The sequence below is a fragment of the Mesitornis unicolor genome, unplaced genomic scaffold (assembly GCF_000695765.1).
Source record: "Mesitornis unicolor isolate BGI_N332 unplaced genomic scaffold, ASM69576v1 scaffold9608, whole genome shotgun sequence".
Lineage (NCBI taxonomy): Eukaryota > Metazoa > Chordata > Aves > Mesitornithiformes > Mesitornithidae > Mesitornis > Mesitornis unicolor.
The window spans coordinates 10,165-28,410 of NW_010199756.1; the positions used below are offsets into that span (position 1 = coordinate 10,165).

The following is an 18,246-nucleotide window of genomic DNA, read 5'->3' on the forward strand; positions in this document are numbered from 1 at the left end:
GCAGCAGAGAGGAAATTCTGTTGAGCTAGAGGTAAGAGCTAGGTGAAAGATTTAAGTTCTCCGATAAGGGTTGCTTTGTAGTGGAGGCTTTCAGTGTTTGCTCTGTATCATGTGGAGGTGTTACAGATGCATCATGTTTCGTTTCCTGGGTGTAGATGCTTGGAAGTGATGAGCTCACCTGCTGACTATTCTGCACATGTGGTTGAGCTTGGTAAGTTTGTAAACAGGAAATAGTGCAGGGATAGTCAAATGCCATTGCAGTAGTGGTCAAACACGTATTAAAATATAGTCATTAATAGTTAGACATGCAGAGCAGTCGCTAAGGGTTTTCAAGCAATTTTTGATCCTACTGCATTTTCTGGTTTCCTTTCCAGTACTAGCTTTTTGAAGTTTTCTGTACTACTGGGTTTGTTGGGCCTTTTGACTGTATGTTTAGAACAGGATGTGAGAGCTGGTGGGTGTTGTTTCTGTGTTTTGTTTTGTTTTGTTTGTTTTTTTTAAATGATGTGATGACAGTATCTCCAGGCTTATATCCATCTGTTAAAATATGCCTAGGCTATCCAGCAGCGCAAGACGGTCCTGGACACAAGTTTTGGACACTATCTCCAGACATAGGCATAATTCTTCGAGCAAAATTGATAAGCAGTAGCTTCTCCCCAAGCAGTTCTGCACTATTATGTGATGTGTACGTGAACAAGAGTCAAGTTGTTTCACAGAGTTTGGGTACCAGTAATGTCCTGTCAACTCTGAGAGGAGTGTGACTGGTGGAGCTGTGGTGTTAGAGCACTGATGCAGCTTGTCCGTATGAAACGCAGTCTCCAGGCTGACTTGTTAGAGAAGGTGGCGTGGATTTCGCTTGGAGAGTTGGTTTTTGTTGGTTTTTTCTTTTTTTTAGCAGTGCCTTGTTCCAGAGTGCCAGAGGTCCCTGAGAGAGGACTGTTACAACACAAATCCAGTGGGTTCATTGCTGGAAGAGTGGGACTCAAGGGACTTGTGTCTGGGGGTTAGAGCTGGCTGCCTGAACTGGCCTAACAGGCTGCAAGCCATACATAGGCTGTGAATTGGAAATTCAAGGTTAATTCTCACTGAAAGAGGCACAACATCTAATGTGTGTTTAGGTATCAAGTTAATTGTTAATTAAGACCACTGTCTGATCTTTAGTTTTGCAGTAGCAAGCAAAATGAGTAACAGGCAACCTAGAAAACACTATGAAAGTTTTCAGTGCTTTCAACTATTCTGAACATATGGAGAAAGCAAATGGGAATTCTTAGGAGCATGCATTTATAGGTTAATTTTGTTTAAGGTAATGGCAAGAAAGGAGAATCCTTATTTTGGACTCAGATTTCTCTGCAAAGAAGATGGGTTAAACGTTTGAATGTTCTCTTGGCATCTGAATCTTGTTTTCTCTGAGAAACCCGGTGAGCCTATGCGAGTGAGTGATCAATCTTACTGATGTGTCTTGCCCTTAAGTATGTCAGTACTTCCACACAGATGCCGGTACAGAACATTCCTTAGAAGATCTATTTTCTAGGGGTTTTTTTGTGTGCTCTTCTTAGACTTCTTTCAAGGTTCAGGCAGGGTTATTTTCCATGTTGAGAGAACTTGAAGAATATCTGGCGACAGGTTCTCTATTTTGGGGTTAGTCAATAAAGTAGTATTCCATAAACATGAGGGGACTGGATACACATAATGAAGCCTGGAACTCTTCATTGGAAGAAAGGCTGAGTTATCTCCTATCAGACTGCTTGTGATTCTCATACTTGGAACTTATTAAATAAATGTTCCTGCCATAGGAAGGTCCCACTTTCTAGTGAGATTGGTAGGGAGGTCACTTTTCTGCATAAAACCTGAAGGTGATTTTTTGAGTGCTTTACTTCTGGTTATGTTGTGCTTTGATGGAATCTGACAGTTGCTTTGGAGAATTCCAGCTTCCCAGGCTGGAAGGTTAGCAGCCTTCTTGCTCTGCTCAAGAATGTGCTTTATTCAGATCTGTCAGTGCATCTGGGTATATTCTTTAACTGTTAAGACTTTTTCTATGACTTTTAGGGATATTGTCTATATAAAAATGCTATGAAGATTTTAACAGACCTGTTTCTGATGGCATTCCCGCCTTTTGGTAACTAATCTGCTAAAGGAGTTGTTAAGTTTAAGGTTTGCTATTGTTAGCAGACAAGTTATTTTAATAGGATTTATGTGCTTTCCCCTCCTCCTTGCCCAAGGCAGGGAATGGAAGACAAAATAGGATACGATTTGGTGTGAGGTTCAGGAGCTTCCTCTTATGCTCCTCAGTCTTTGTAACAGACTAGTGTTTTTGTCGAAGTGTATTCTTTGTAATTGCTGGAGTTCATAGTCTTTTAATGTAGATTGTTATGGTTAGTTGTGTATATCTGAATGTTGTCTGGTAGCAAAATGGAACTAAACTGTGTCAGGTGCTGGAGACAAAGACTTGGTTTAGTGTAGTGCCTTTCAAAAACATTCAGAACAAAAATGCCAGGGTGAGCTTTTGTTTGCACATAGAAAAACCTGGGAGATAGCTGGCTTAGTCTAGAATTTACTGCCCAGTTGTAACTCTCGGGGGGTGTTGATGGACATGACTGAGTGTCTTAATTTTTCAATTTAATTACAGTATGTTTGAGTTTTTTTCCCCGAATAGGATTCTTGCAGATACTTCTTATGTGTTAGTTTGAGCATGAGGGTACTACACAGAGTTGCGCAGCAGTTATAACTTGATTTATAACTAATTAGACTTACTGCTTTATAGCAAAAAAAATAAATCCAAATTGCTTATCTTTTATGGGAGTGCCTTATAACTATATAAGTAGCATACAGTCTAAGCAAAAACGTTCATGCTTTTCCAGTGTGTGCTGACTGAAACCTCGGTGGACGCATTGTTACGAAGTATGGCCATATCTGCCTCTTTAAAGCCAAAACCAGCCAGCCAAAGGCTCAAGCGTTGTTCTTCAGTCTAGATTTCATTCTGCTATTTAGTTTCAATTAGCAAAGTTCCCTTCAAAAGAAATCTTCCTTAAACTAAACCTGCTAACCATAACATGGGATAGTAATTATAGTTCATATAGAAGGAAAGTAATACTAACAACACCAGATTTGGTTTCTGCATAGATACTGTAGTATAGTTAAGACTTCCATACCACAGACAGAGCTAGGAGTCATCTGCATTACTCCTGGTATTTCTGTGGTGTCTGACCTCCTCTTAGAAAAGCTTGTGTGTGTATATGGCAGGAATGGAAGATGCTTCTTATCATAACTTGCAGATAAAGACTGGAATTGGCAAGGGGACCTGGCCATGGTCAGCAAAGTTTAGTATATCTGGTGTTTAGATTCACCTCCATGATTTTGTGGAGATAGGGAGGATTCTTTCAACCTTTCGAATGCTGTCAAGTGATCCTTTAGGATGTAGGTGCACATTTCCACTGCAGATGCACTCATTAACCAAGGTCTGGTGCTTTATCGGTCTGTGCCAAGGTGTCAATCTGTCACTGGGCGGACAAATCGGTGTCATCTCTGTTATCAGACCTGTTAAGGAAAGGGAGCTTAGCAAATGGTGCTGTCTCCAAAGTATCTCATACTGGACAATGTTCCTGAACGGCTTTTACTATCAGGAACACTTGTGGCCCTTGTCTTTCAGAGGAACAAAAGACGAAAGTGCCAGGCACTATTCCTTGCTTCGGGCAATTCTTTGGCAATGTGAGCAGACTGAAGTCTTAAACGCACTGTTGGTTTAATGGCTCAGCGTCTGGGGAGTCTGGATGCAAGTCGTCTTTTTGAGCAGCTTGGTGGCTTTCATTTATGTTTTGGGGTGGGTTTGTTTTTTAAACATTAGCTTTAGAGTTGTTTACTATCTAGGTTAAATATGCTCAGTGCCAGAGCAACGTGTGTACAGGTAACTGATTTTTTCACTTATCAGTCAAATGGGAACTCAGTTGCTTTGCTTCAGAAATGAATTTTTCAAATACTTGTGGACTCTAAAGTGCTTTAAACTCTGAGGCTGTCGATAATACGGGCAGTAGGTTATGTTTTAATGTGGCTGTATGGATGCACAAATACATTTTTTATTCAGATTTTAAGGCTTTTTGATACTTATTTTTTTACTTTGTCTTTTGATCTTAATCTCCTAGAATATTTGAGAAACATCTCTCTTTAAATGAGTAAAATGTCTGTAGAGGAAGTGGCTGTACCAAAAAAGGAATGTTACTTTAGTAGCTGGGAACAGCTGGAAAACTGAAATAGCTAGGGATACAACTGGCAGTAAAATTACATTGGTAAGCAGGATTACCCATATATCTACTAGTAAAATAAAGTAAATGACATCACACTCAGCTGAAATCTGTTTCCATCTGTGGAAACTGGCCTTGTTTTCATCCCCTACATTAGTGCAGTGTGCTTGATACCCAGTGTGAAATATAAACTGCACTTTTAAAAATAACACTTAAGCTTTTAAAATTGAAAAGCCTTTGAATAATTGGCCGCATCCTTGAAGTGTATTGTACAGTTACTGTAGAAATACCAGAGTAGTGGTGTGCTTATAATGTGTGGCAGTAGGTGTTGCTAACAACTTTGAAATTTTTGGGGATATTGATGAAAACAGGGAAATGACTCGAAAATGCTTGGCTATTGTAGCTGGCTGTGGCAGTGACACTGATTGTGTCCAGGCTCCCTGCTGCTCCTGTCCTTTGTGTTTCTGCTTCAGTTAGCTGCAGTGATCTCTTTTGCCTTTATACTAATCTACCATGTATAGACATGTATGTGGTGACCTTCAACTGCACTCGCAGGCAACAGGTTGGCTTTTCTACTGTCGAATTGCCTGGTAGCTTTAACTAAGATTAGATGGCTTTGCCTGTGTGAAGGAGGTAGTGATGCCAGAGTTGGCGGCAGCATTATGTCACACTTAAAATGTCAGCTCTGGCTGTAAAGAGAGAAAAACTTCACAGTACTGGTTCCTGTTACTGCTGGCTAAATGTACTGATGTTTTTCGTTTTCATCCTATCTACTGACTTCTAGAGAACAAGTTTTTCTAACAAATCCGTGTTACAGCAGCATTAAACACTGAAAGTAATGCTATATTGTGGCATTAAGTTTCTTGTTCTTTGGTTTTAAAAGTGATTTCTAGAGTAATTCTTTAAAAGAAAAAAAAAAAGTAAGTACTAAAATAGGGTTTTTTCTGACTTCTAATTTGACCAGTATTGAGTACCATAAAGATATGCTAGCTGGGGAAATCTAGCTGCCGTGTTTGTCTTGTGCTAGTGTTCTTATTTAACTTTAGGTCATCTGTAGCTTAGCTTTATGATCTTCTCACTGTTTCAGAATCACAGAATGGCAGGGCTTGGAAGGGACCTCTGAAGATCATCTGGTCCAACCCCCCTGCCAGAGCAGGATCACCTTGAAGATCTCACAGGAGCACACGTCCAGGCGGGTTTTGAATGTCTCCAGAGAAGGAGACTCCACAGCCTCTCTGGGCAGCCTGGGCCAGGGCTCTGTTACCCTCACAGTAAAGAAGTTTTTCTTTATGTTTACGTTGAACTTCCTGTGTTCCAGTTTTTGACCATTGCCCCTTGTCCTGTCGCTGGGCACGACTGAAGCAGTGTTCTCAAAATTCCCTTCTGCCCCAGTTCTTGTTTCTAGCAGATTTTAGAGGATGATACTTTCAGAGGATAAATTGTTGTTTAAATTTAAGAATAGGAATTTTTTTAAATAGAAGTGATGCTACTTGATAGTAAAGTGAGTGGAAAAGTATAGACCAAAAATCTGTTAAGTGAAAGTTTCAAACTTTTTCCATTTCATATGCTTTATAGCAACAAACATGACTTGTGTGGAGAGTCTGAATGAACTGGGCTTATTCTGCCAGGAAAGAGAAGTCTTTGGGGTCTTACTAGCAATTTGACCTAACTTTTGGGAGGTTACGAGAGCCAGGCCCATTCTCTTGCTGTGATACTCAGTCAAGAGGGGCAATGGTCATACACTTCTGGTTCTGACTGGTTATAATTAAAACTTAGCACTAGGGGACTCTTCAAGCATTGGAACAGGTTGCCCAGAGAGGATGTGAAAACTCTCTTCTAGGGGGTCTCCAAGACCTGACTGGCTGTGAAGCCTTAAGTAGCCTGGTCCAAGTCTGATGTCAGCCTTGGTTTGAGCAGGAGATTGGAGTAGATGACTTCACAAGGCCCTTTCAGTAATGAAGAGTTCTGCAATTAGGCTTCCATAATTTTATCCTTCCCTCTCATTCGTGGCATTTACCGCTTAACATCTCTGCCAGTGTCCCCCAGCCCCTGCAGCAGGCTTCCTTCAATGGGTAACCACGTGTTTGTCTTGCCCTGAAGATGGAGAAACCCTCTTTCTGTGGTATCTGATGTTGAAGAGAGTATCTCACCTTTGCTGTTAACAATTCCATATTTTTTTCACTTAGGTACTATAATGTTACCTGCTGGAGGTTACTTTGGTAACCTAAACTGGCTTCCTACCAAGTAGAAGACTTCAGCTGCTTATCAAAGTGATGCTTGGAATATGATGTCTGTCAGACTGATTGAATTAAATCTTATGTTGTTGTCTTGTATACTAGGAAGGTTCTGTGGTAGCCTTTGCAAATAACATCTTGTAGAAGATGGAGGCTCTTGGAGTAGTTGCTTTAAAAAAAGTAGTGAATTGGAGTACAAGTGTTTAGAATTCTTTCCTGGGTCTAACAATAAAGTAAAGCTTGGCAGCATCATGCAGTCATCTGTAGTGGCTCTGTAGGTACCACCGCTGACTTAAAGCTACCTGACACAACTGTAAAACCTTAAAACCTCGCATGATGCATCTTTCTTCTCCTAACTGTGAGAAGTTAAATTACTTAAGAATTCTGAACTTTCTTAGAAGAACTCTGTATATCCCTACAAGTGTAATTTTCTTCCGTATAACCATCACGAGCAAGTTCTAAGGGATGCTGTAGTCAGACTTTTCTGTAACTGCTGCTTTAGGCCAGCTGGAACTAAGGGCAGGCAATTGCTTGACTTTAGAAAGCATAACAAGCTTGTGAAATAAAAGTATGGAGCTCTTGCATTTGTCGAGATGGCAACTTCTGCTGTTCAATTTGTCATAAAGAACTGTTCCACTAGTCTGTGGCCAAGACTTTTACTAGAAAATGCTGTGTTGTAACGAAGTTGTGTTAGAGCAGATTTTTTTCTGATCCTGTTCTCGGCATGGATTGCTTGGCACCCTCTCACTCTGCTCTGCACTTACTTCTGATGGGTTTTAGCAGAAATTGACTGTCTGAGCAAAGCTGCCTCCATTTTCATGTGCTGCTGTTGCAGAGTTCTAGCAAAAGGAGGTGAAATTACCTAACCCCTCTTGTCTTAAAAGTGCTTTTCAAGAATCTTCAGGTAATCTGATAAAAGTAGATCTTTCTGATTACCACCTGCCCATAGTTGTTCTGCTCTTTAAGTGCGATAGTACTGCCAGTGCAGAAATGCTCTTTTGGTATGGACAGACTGCAGGGCTGGTTTTACTTGTAGCTGAACTAGAAGAGCTGCTGCTTTTACCTTATCTATTAGAGGCAGTCTTGTGAAACTGTTTGTTGTCTTCAGGGCATACAGGATTTTCTGTTCATGTTGCTGGTTTTGTGCATTGCTAAACTTCTTCCAGGCAACCTATAACATTGTGATTTTTCTTTTCCAAGCTAGAGAATGGGATTTTTGAAAAGTTTGCTGTATTGCTTTAGTGATGTATTGTCACTCTTTTGTCATATGTGGTATAACAGATTCTGAAAGCTTTTTTCTTTTTTTCTTCCAATAGGCTGTTGTTTGGGATGCTGTATCCTGCATATTACTCATACAAAGCTGTGAAGACAAAAAATGTGAAAGAATATGTAAGTTGCTTTCCTTTTAATTGCTTAATTAAATGCCTCTGCTGACATACAACTGTGAAATTTTCATTATGCAGTGCAATAAATCATATGGAAAGCTTGACTGGACTACCTTAGTGTTAGATACAACAGCTGTGTGAATCCAGTCAGTGGTAATCCTGTGATTTTGTTTGGACTTTTCATAGAAATTGCTGAAACATGTCCAACACACTATGTTGTATGGATATTTTTGGAGGGTTTTAAACAAACCTTGAAGTGTTGCCTTCATTTCAGTGGAGTGCCCAAAATAATGCACTTCTGGACAGCAGGTAGAAAAAAAGGTTTCCTCATTCTGCCAGCACCTGTAGTATAAGCAATGACAAATTGATTCTCAGTGACCCCTGGAACAGTAGCAGCAGTTTAATTGTCATTGTATGAAGCTCAACAGGAGATTGAACATCTACCTGAGAAAAAGGAAGCTCTGGTTAATCTGTTGTTCTTCAAAGATGAGAAAAATTGTAACCAGGAAAGGAAAAGATGTGGTTGAGGTGATATAGAGAAAAAGAGCAGAACAGACAGAAAAGTAAGATGGCGAAAAACACAATTACTGTAGTTAAAGCAGTTTAGAATTAGTCTGTTAAATTATTTACTCTCCAGTGTGAGCTATGATGATGAACTCAAGAATGGGACCCAGTCACAGTCACAAGGAGCTTTGGTCACTGAGTTACTTCCCTGTTTTAGGAGGCAGTCTAACTTGATCCTGGCAACTAACCTATATTCTCTGCTGCAACTTTTCCTTAGCTTGGCTGCCTGACTCAGGATGGAGTTGGTGACATCGGTTAATTTAGCTCGCCAGCCGTAGCTGTGGCCTAATGCTGCTGCCTGGATGTGTTATGTCTCCACTTTATGCTTGGGTTGTAGTAGCAGAACGCAGTAGCTGTTGTTCCTCCCTTTGCATGTCTTACATTTAGTCTGATCAAGGCTCCGAAGTGGACAACATATTCATACTACTTCTGGTTTCGGTGTACAAGCTGATTAGAGCTTATTTGTGCAGATAGAGTTGGTGCCTGCCAGAGCTAAGCTTCTGAGAGGAAAAACCAGTAAAAATAAGAGACAAATTTATTCTGTCTCATGCTTACTTTACCGTGTCGGGAAAGTATATAATGCAGAGAATTTATAATCTGCTTTTCCTTCCTGTTCCCTCAAAAGGGATCCATGGGCTAAGTAGAGGATAGAAGTTTCAAACTCCAATATGATAAATCGCTTTAATTTAAGAGTCTACCATTGCCTCTTGCAGTATGTTTTCTAGAAAGATAGAAGTAATGTTTGCAGAATGCTGTGATTTTGTCTCTTATCTCAATTGTCCATGTAGCTATGACTAGCTGTCTTTCTTGGGCATCCTTTTTTTTACAGATACCTGTCATTTACCCATGACCCTTCGTAGGGCCTAGAACCATATTTTTCTCAACTATGTATTTTATCTTAATGTGAAAACACTGCTTTTCAGTCACCTGTGGTCTTTGAGCAGTCCCTGAACTTGCAGTTGCACATGCAGTGCTCATGGGGCTGAGATGAATGGCATGGATTCATCAGCAAATTACCACTCCATTGTTGCTTGGTTTGAGTGTCCGGAGAGATCTTGGGGTCCATCCATGGCTTTCATCTTCCCAGCTGTGTCATTTGCTTTCACCATGAGGGTGTAGGTTTAACTGCAACCGTCCAAGTGACACAGCTCTGCTGCCACTCAGGTTATGGCCAGAGCACAACTTCCTTTCCAGGATTACGTGTGGCTCAGGAGCCACCTGTTTTTGTTTGCTGGATTGCAAGAGTTTTGTAACAGTGACATTTTTAACTGGGGCGGGTAGGCAGGGAGGGAAATGTTGCTGCAGATCTTGGTAGTTTAAAAGACTTATGGACTTCAGTTCTAGAAATCGGAATCTGTGCATTTGAGGAGACTTCTTTGTTCTTGTAATTACCCTGATTTAATGGAGTCGACTAAGATATTTAATTTTTTCACTGTTTTACACCAAAGTGCTTGTAATAAGCATTTAAAACGTAGTTTAGAAGTCTGAATGACCAGTCTTCTCCAATCCTGGCTGCAGTACAGTGACTTGAGAGGATGTGCTCCTGCCAAAGGCAACAAAGATGGTGTTTACACTTGAATGGTAGGAAGAAAAACCACAACAAAACAAATCTGTAATCACCCTTTCAACATAAAAAGTAAAACTCAATCAAAGCTTCTGCAACTTCATCTTAAAGAGTTAAGTAGATGAGAGTCTTCTGGGCAGTGTCAAATATGACCCGTTTTTCTTGGGTTGTTTTCTGGTATGAAAGTCACTGTAAATCACTCAGGTTCATTAATCAAGGATACTTTTGGTACCTAACGTGTTAGTTGTACTAGAATATGATGTGACTTGTGGTTTTGAGAATCTTTGCCCAGATCTCAGCAGGACTCCTGGCAGATCTCATGTGCCCTTCTGCAGAGCATTTCTTATTGTTCCCAGCAGCCCAAGAGAAACTCCACATCTACTGTTGTTCCTAATTGGATAAATAGATGTTGATTAAAGAATGAAGAGCCTGGATATAATATATTGGGGAAAAAAAAATCACTCTTGCATGGCATCTTAAAAATTGCATTGCACTGCATCATGCTTAGGTTGATGGGGCAAGGGGTGGATGTTAATGTTGTTTTTATTCAGGTGTTGACTCTGGTTCGTGGCAGGGTCACCAGTTCATGTGTCACATGGCCTGCAGAGGTGACTTCAGCTGTTGTGTAGGTTCGTCTTAGTTTGTTCAAGCCTGAAATATCTAAATCCTTTGAGAGGCTGAAGTGAAGAATGTCATCACATGACTGAGTTTCTTTTCAAATTGAAATGCAGAAAAGCTTTTAAGGTAAATGGGTCTCAAGATGTGACAAAGGAAGTGGTTTTAAAGCATAATGCACAGCTATGAAGAAGGCAGCAGTGTAGCATTATACATTTAAGCATTATACATATATATACTTATATATATAAGTTTTTTGTATGTACTTAAGTCCACTTCAAACAAAGATTGCTTTAAAAGTGAAGATATAATCTGATCCAAGTCCTCTGTAGGAAAGTGTATGTATTCGCCCTTTTGAAAGAGGGTGCCATGAATTCAGGACTAGAACTAGTGTCTGACAGATGTGGTGGTGAATACATTGTGGGTATAGCAGAAGAGTTAGTAGTCTGTATATTGCAGATGAAATGGGGCTACTGCATCTGGTTGCTTTTCTTCTCTTTTCTTCTCTTTTTTTTTTTAAACTGGCTTGTTTGAGGGGTTTTTTGCCTTTTTTTTTCCCCCTAGCGTAGATAATGTTGGAATTTAAAGAACATGTGGGTGTTCAGTTATTACGAATAACCAGTGGTGGTTTGCACAGACCTGTTTTGCATTTGGCCACTGATACTTTAGACAACACAGATGCATGGAACTACTTCTATAATATTTATTTTGAAATATGTAATCAGTTTAGACAACCAAATTGGAACACATGCTCAAGAAAAATGAGCTATTTAGGTAACAGAAAACAGAACTAAAACCTGTATTTTAGAAGCGTTGTCTCATTTCCAAACAATGATAGATAGTGTAAATCTTAAACCAAAGTAAGTACATAGACATAAACTCCTGAAGCATTAAGATGCCTACATGTGAGCTCACTTATTAACAAGAATTTTGTGGTTCTTGGAATTAAATTTCCATTCAAATGTTTTTTTCATTCTTTGCCTTGGTGTTAATGCCATAATGCTAAGCACACATGTAGAACTTAACTGCAAAGTATAGCTGGATAATGTATACTGTGAAATGAAAGCAAGAGCAGCCTGACTTATTAAAGCTGACTTTTGTGTTTGTGGTATAAACATATGGATGAGTGTGGGAGAGAATAGAATATTCTTTAGTGTTATAATGGGAATTGAATTTCATAGTTATGATAATCTACTGACTCTTTGCAGTGTTTTGTTACTTGTCACTAGAGCTTTCTAGAGGCAGAATCACATGTGCAGCCAGCCTAGGTGAGGTTTTGACCCTGGTGACCCAGCCATTTCCCTTAGCTTGTTGCAGCTGCCACCAGTTCTACTTACAAACAGAAAACCCTTAGGACCTTCATACAATTTCACTGGAACCCCAGTTGATGCAGACTGAGATCCTGCTCGTCTTGCTTTGACAGCACGGAACTGACTGTACAGTGTATAGTGTATTCTGTGAAAGGTGAAATCAAAATGCATACTGAAGATGTTTTAATTTTCAGGTTCGCTGGATGATGTATTGGATTGTGTTTGCTCTTTATACAGTTACTGAAACAATAACTGACCTAACAGTCTCTTGGTAAGAACCTGCTTTTTATGCAATCTGTATGAAACGATATTTGTTTCTGATGTTCTTTCATTTGTAATGATTTAATTTTTGAAAAATGTTGTGCTTGTTGGTAAACCTTTTTTCAGGAAAATACCTCAGAGTGTATGGGAAGAATAACATCTGTTTTCAAACTTGCTGTGTACACTGTCATTAGAAGCATAAATCTACTTTTGCTGTAGGAACCGAATAGGGGAATGGAAGTCTTGAAAGGATGGACTGTAATTTCTCTGTGCAGGAATGTTTAATGCAAAGCAAGTTATATTAAATGTTTCTATTTCTTAAATGACAGTACGATCAATTAAAAAATTATATCCATAGGTCTAAAACTTGTTTAACTTTTGCCTAATATAACTTACTGTATGTAAAGAATCCTATATGCTACTATGTAATTGTGGGGTTTTTTGAAGATCTCTTAATGATGATTAATTCCTGTGCATTTTCTCATTGCAGTTTTTAATTTCATGCAACCTTTAACTTGTCTGTAGGTTTCCACTGTACTATGAACTGAAGATAGCTTTTGTTATTTGGCTTCTTTCCCCTTATACGAGAGGGGCAAGTTTAATCTACAGAAAATTTCTTCACCCGCTTCTTTCTTCTAAAGAAAGGGTAAGAAATAACTTCTCATATTTTTAATGCCTAGTGTGGAAATAAAATGTGCTGAAATACTAACTGTTGCTAGCTATGTGGTAAAAGCAGATCATTGTATTACTGCCAGGTAGCATGACCTTGGACTAGCAGAGGCAAGTCCGTATGACTGCCACATACATACTTCGGTTTAACTTCCAGTCTGCTTGGTGCACTCTGGGGAGCCCAGTTGAGTGGAAGTGATACAGTTTGATTTTCTGCTGGAAGAACATGTGCAGTACTCTGTACAAAACTGTGAATGCAGTTTTAGCAACAGCTCCTCATGTTACTGTTTGGTGGTGGTTTTTTGTTTTGTTCCCCCCCCCCAGCATAACCTAGTAATAAAACTTCTCAGTGACATTGACTTTTCCGGTGTGCAACTGGAAGGATAAGAGGGGAGACTTTCTACTGAAGCTTTAAGGGAAGACCAGTCTGCAATAGAAAATACCCAAACAGAAAATAGCTAAAGGATGTTTACCTTTAGCTGAAGTATGACAGGGCAACAGATCTGCTTAGTTCTTTTTCAGTATTCTGTTTGGATGTGTGGAAACATTAGCAAACATGTGCAGAGTACCACTGAAGAACCTCACAGTACAGAAAATAGCATTTGTAAAGGTCAGTGCTGGACTTAGCCTTTATTAGGCAGAGCAGGTAGCTGACATGATTGCCACTGATACGAACAGTGAGGTTATCTTGACCTTCTGAGGGTTGAACTACAAACCATTTGCAACTTCATACGCTAAAGGGATTTTTCCTTATAGTCTGCTAGCTGTTGTGAACTACCTTGAAGCCTTTATCTTCAACTCCAGACATTTACAACAGCTGGGATAAATGTCATGACTGTGTTGTCCTTGGTACTTAATTAGGTCAAAGCTCTGGCTTCAGAAAGAAGTTCTTTGTGAGCTGACTCTTACCTTTATAAGGAGCTCTCTGGTTTCTTCTTAAGCATGTTGTTTCTTGAACAGTTTTTGTCTGGGAAGTTAAGCTTATTGTCAGGAACTTGGTATGTAGCTGCAATGTTTGACTGGGACAGAGTGATCTATTTTATCTTGTTTGACCAGATATGATCCTTTTTGAAAAAGAGAGAGTATAAGCGAATGAAACATCGGTATACAAAGTCAAGAGTAATTGTTCTATTAAATATTTTCTTACAGATTTCTTCTGTCTTCCTTTATCGATGGGAAAACCGTACTGTAGGGTAATGTGACTCTCTTATGTACAGCCCTCTAAAATGTAATTATATTTTGCTTTTAGGAGATTGATGACTACATCGTACAAGCCAAAGAAAAAGGCTATGAGACCATGGTGAATTTTGGAAGGCAAGGGTTGAATTTGGCAGCAACTGCTGCAGTGACAGCAGCTGTAAAGGTAACTTTCTGCTTGCATTAACTGCTTTTGTCCTTGATATTTGAACAGTGTGATTGTACTGAAGATTTTCCATTCCTAAACTAAAAGATAATTTCTGCAAATGTCTTGAAAAGCTGGACACAGTTGAAGGGTTGTGGCCCTCTAGTCCTCTTCACACTATGTTTGTTTGTTTAAGATGGTTCGTAGTTATTTCTTGCATAATGGGGTTCAGTTTACTGTAATTCAGCAGGTACCATGCAGTTTTCTATGGAGGCTTTTGGTAAAGATGACCACTGTTTCTTTTCTGTCTCTGTTGTGCTTTCTTGTTGGTAAACAAACTGTATAAAGGATTTCTGTCTTTTCTGCTGTTTTTCTCCAATCAACTTGAGGTAACACCACATATGAAGTAAGGCATGAAAGATTCTTACTGCAGATAAAAGTTATCTTGACACAATTAACTTGTTTGCAACTTGTTGGTTGAATTATTAAATTAATACACTAAGCATAAGCTTGCAGATGGCTGTTTAGCATACTCTTGGCTTTGTTGTGTCATTTCCATTAAATCACGAAGTAACCTGTGGGTGTTGCCAAGTTACATTCCTACAAAACTCATGATCTTCAGTTGAATTTCAGAGGGTTCTAGGTCTAGGAAGACAAAAAGACAAGTATATCAGTAAGATTCTAAGCAACTTGTGGCCCACCAGGAGGAGTATGACTTCTGGCAATGTGTATCCTGCCTGACAGTCATTTAAACCAAAACACAATGTGGAAAGAAAGATGTGTTTTTCCAAGTTAAATTACAGTATTAAGATGATCAGGATTAATTTCTTCTTGGTATTAAATGAAAATTATGTCTTCATAGTAACAGGACTGAAAACCTGACGTTGTAAGTAGATAACAGAAAGCAGTATAGAGATCTCTGGCTGTCCAGGGAGTAGGTACAGCCTGCATTTAACTTTTACATCTAACTGCTACCTTTTCTGTGCTTGTTTGTGAACTTCTTGCTTTAAAAATCAAAGATATTTCTAAAAACTATGTTTTCAAATGCTGTCTCAAAAAGGTTTGGAAAAACAGCCATGCATATCTTGCTTGTTCGTTTTATCTTTTTAAAGATACGTGCAGTAAAGGTAGTGTAAAAATACCACTTTTTGTTTTAAAATATGAACATAGTAAGTCTAAAATACTGAGAATGTGATTCAGTTTGATCACTGGTTCTTTTTTTGTTATTTAAATTCTTAGTATTGCCTTGAGGCATGAAATAATTTAGAGTGAAATAGAGTGCACCTCTAAAGAAATAAAAAGATCCAGAATGAAAGTAGGTTATTTAAAAACAAACAAACAACAAAACCCAAAACAACTGAAACCTTCAAGTACTGTACTGGGAAAAAGCTTAAGATCTATGCTAAATGCTAAAATGCCAATTTTTTGCCAAGCAGCAAATCATAATTTATTACAATGTGCACCTGTAATGATACTTATGCTCCATGTGTTTTCCTTCTGTCTGACTAAGGTTGGATCTTTCCTTGTTAATCGTTATGGTGTCACAGAAATATTGTAAAATAACACAAATATCTCCTCCCACTTTCTTCTGAAATAACAAATAACTTTTTCCTAAATGTCTGTGTTTAGATTTCATTGCTCTTCAGCTGTGACTGGCAAGATGCCTGCTGTATTTGTTAAAACTTGTTAAACATGCTCATGAATACTTGCATAGAATTAGTTCAGTGCAGATGAGATGCTTAGGCACAACAGCTACCAAGACCTAAAATAGGCCTGATTTTTAAATGGTGTGAGAGAGGAGACTCTCTGAAAAGTCTTTATTTTGGCATGTTAAACCTCTCTTCAGTTTGTCATTCCAAAAGCTGAGTGTGACTGCTCTGTGCAAGCAAATGGAGACAATGCATGTGTTCTTCATTTTTGTTCCCTGTTTTTCAAGAGTTGACTGCTGCCTCCAGCAGGTGAAAAGATTATCCCTTCAGCGTGAGCTGATGGAGCACGCTATAAGGTTTCAGGAATGGAATCCTATTAGTGGGATCAGTGTTGATGGGAAGGACGCACACTTTCATCACTTTTGTTTTTTTGAAGGAGCAGGCATGCTTATGCTGACATAGCTGATCTCAAATTAGGAGGAGAGAATGTGGGAGGTTAAACACAAGAGGAGGTCCAAAGAAAGCTTGTGTTCACTAGCAGAAAATGCTTCAATGTCTGCTTACGCTAACTTCAGGAGGGTGGTAAAATTGCTTGGAAACTCTGTGGAATATTTGCAAGACCAAATGTGGGAAAGGGTGGTTTTCTCCAAGGGCTGTCAAAGCAATAGGAGAGTTATGGCTTACATTCCTATACTGATATTTTTAGCCTGTACTAGTTAGCCACTGTTCACATAAAATGTAGTGCTTCAAAACCTGCTAAATAGCATACATTAGCAAAATAATTTGTGTTACTGCCATGTGAATTTAAGAAAACAAATCCTTGTAAAATCCTGATTTCAGGAGACTTAGAGATGAAATATGGTCTAGACTGACTTTTAGAGTTTACTAATAAAGATTTTCTGGGTATAAAAGAATGGGCATCAAGATGCCTTTAACGATAGGAAAGTTGTTGGAACTCTTTCAGCTCAATAGTTTATGGATTTGTGGAAATTATATCCACAACACTAATTTCCACTGATATATCTTGTATTTCGATGTATCTGCTTTGCAGATCCTCCGAGATGCCAGTTATCTATACGTTCCAATTTTTCCAACACACAAATTCTAATCTCTCAAGCTAGTAGTGAAAACTGGTTTCTGTATTGCCACTTGTGGGATGGCTGCTAATGAAGCTGTGAAATGCACTGTCCTTCTTTATGAGGTCACATAAATATTGTTCATTTCTGAAGTATTATTTGGTGGTGGTAATAATAATACAGTTTGAGGGCTGTTTTTCTGCATATCTTTTGGTCATCCTGAATCTGCTGCCTCTTTGCTGGTTGAATATTGTTCTAATGTCCTTGCTCAGCCTTCCCCTTCTCCCCACTCAGGGCATGACAGAGGAAGGAGGTGTTTTGTAGCCAGCTGTGGCGTGCAGCCAGTGTCACTGAGCAGCTCTGCTCACCAGCAGTGTTGCTTTCATCCCTCATCCCTGCTGGGACTGCCTGGCACACTGCAGAGGTCATTCACGGGACAGCAGTCCCTCTCCAGCTTGGGAGGGAGCAGAAGTCATTCCCTGTCAGCCGGGATTGGATCAGGGAGAGAACAGCTGGGAATGTGGTTGCTGCACACTGCAGCTCCATTGCCACAAGCTCCAAGCGGGTCTGTGGATGCAGAGTCCATTGAGAACTTGTCCGGTGAAGGTGAGCTGCTTTATTCAGTGATCCTGACCGCTGAGGGGGTGCAAATCTGATTTAAACAACAACAAATAGAGTCCCTAAGGCAGGCATTCTGCCTGGTGTCTGCTTACAGCAGCTTCCCTGGGTTAAGTATATAGGCTATAAAAATACATGCTCAAGAACAAAATAGAGAGTGGCATTTCATGTATGAGGGTCAGCTGATGAGATGGCCTACTAATAGCTTACTAGAGTCTGAGTAGTCTCAAAAGGAGTCCCTTAAGTAGGCTATATTTATCAAAAACTGGATTTAGAAACCTATTACAACTTTAATTAGCATTTCAGTTTGGTCACTGGTAGTGAATGTGGTCTCTGAAAAGCATGTAATATGTTTTAGGAAATACTATGGAATAAATAAGCAAGCTCATTCTTTAAGACTTGCATTTTGTTTGAGACAACACAGGCTTCACAGTTCATCTCTCGTCAATGTTCGCTTACATAGAAATTTGAGAAATTTGAAATCTGTGCTTTTTTTCTGCGTTGTAGTTGTAAAATTGTGTATCTCAGTCTTCTGTGGTGTAATTTAGTTGGCAGCCTCTGGGCTGGGTGCAGCCTGCTGCATTTCATCCTTACTGGTAGGATCTACTGGAATAATGGGACACCAGTGCAGGCGTGGAAACTCTGGCTCTGCCGTCGACTTGTGAGCTACGTCTTGGGGCTGCGTGTATGGCTGGGGGGGGGGGGGGGCCGGCGCCGGATTTCG

General features: G+C 39.5%; 1 protein-coding gene across 1 annotated transcript in view; it reads left to right on the plus strand.

Moving 5' to 3' along the window:
• Nucleotides 1–7,791: 7,791 nt before the first annotated feature.
• Nucleotides 7,792–18,246, plus strand: part of REEP3 (receptor accessory protein 3) — a 17,548-nt gene continuing 7,093 nt past the window's right edge. Inside the window, exons 1-4 of the mRNA XM_010189548.1 lie at nucleotides 7,792–7,858; nucleotides 12,102–12,178; nucleotides 12,694–12,814; nucleotides 14,087–14,200. Of these exons, the coding sequence (XP_010187850.1) occupies nucleotides 7,799–7,858; nucleotides 12,102–12,178; nucleotides 12,694–12,814; nucleotides 14,087–14,200 (372 nt within the window). The 5' untranslated portion in view covers nucleotides 7,792–7,798. The remainder of the gene's footprint in view (nucleotides 7,859–12,101; nucleotides 12,179–12,693; nucleotides 12,815–14,086; nucleotides 14,201–18,246) is intronic.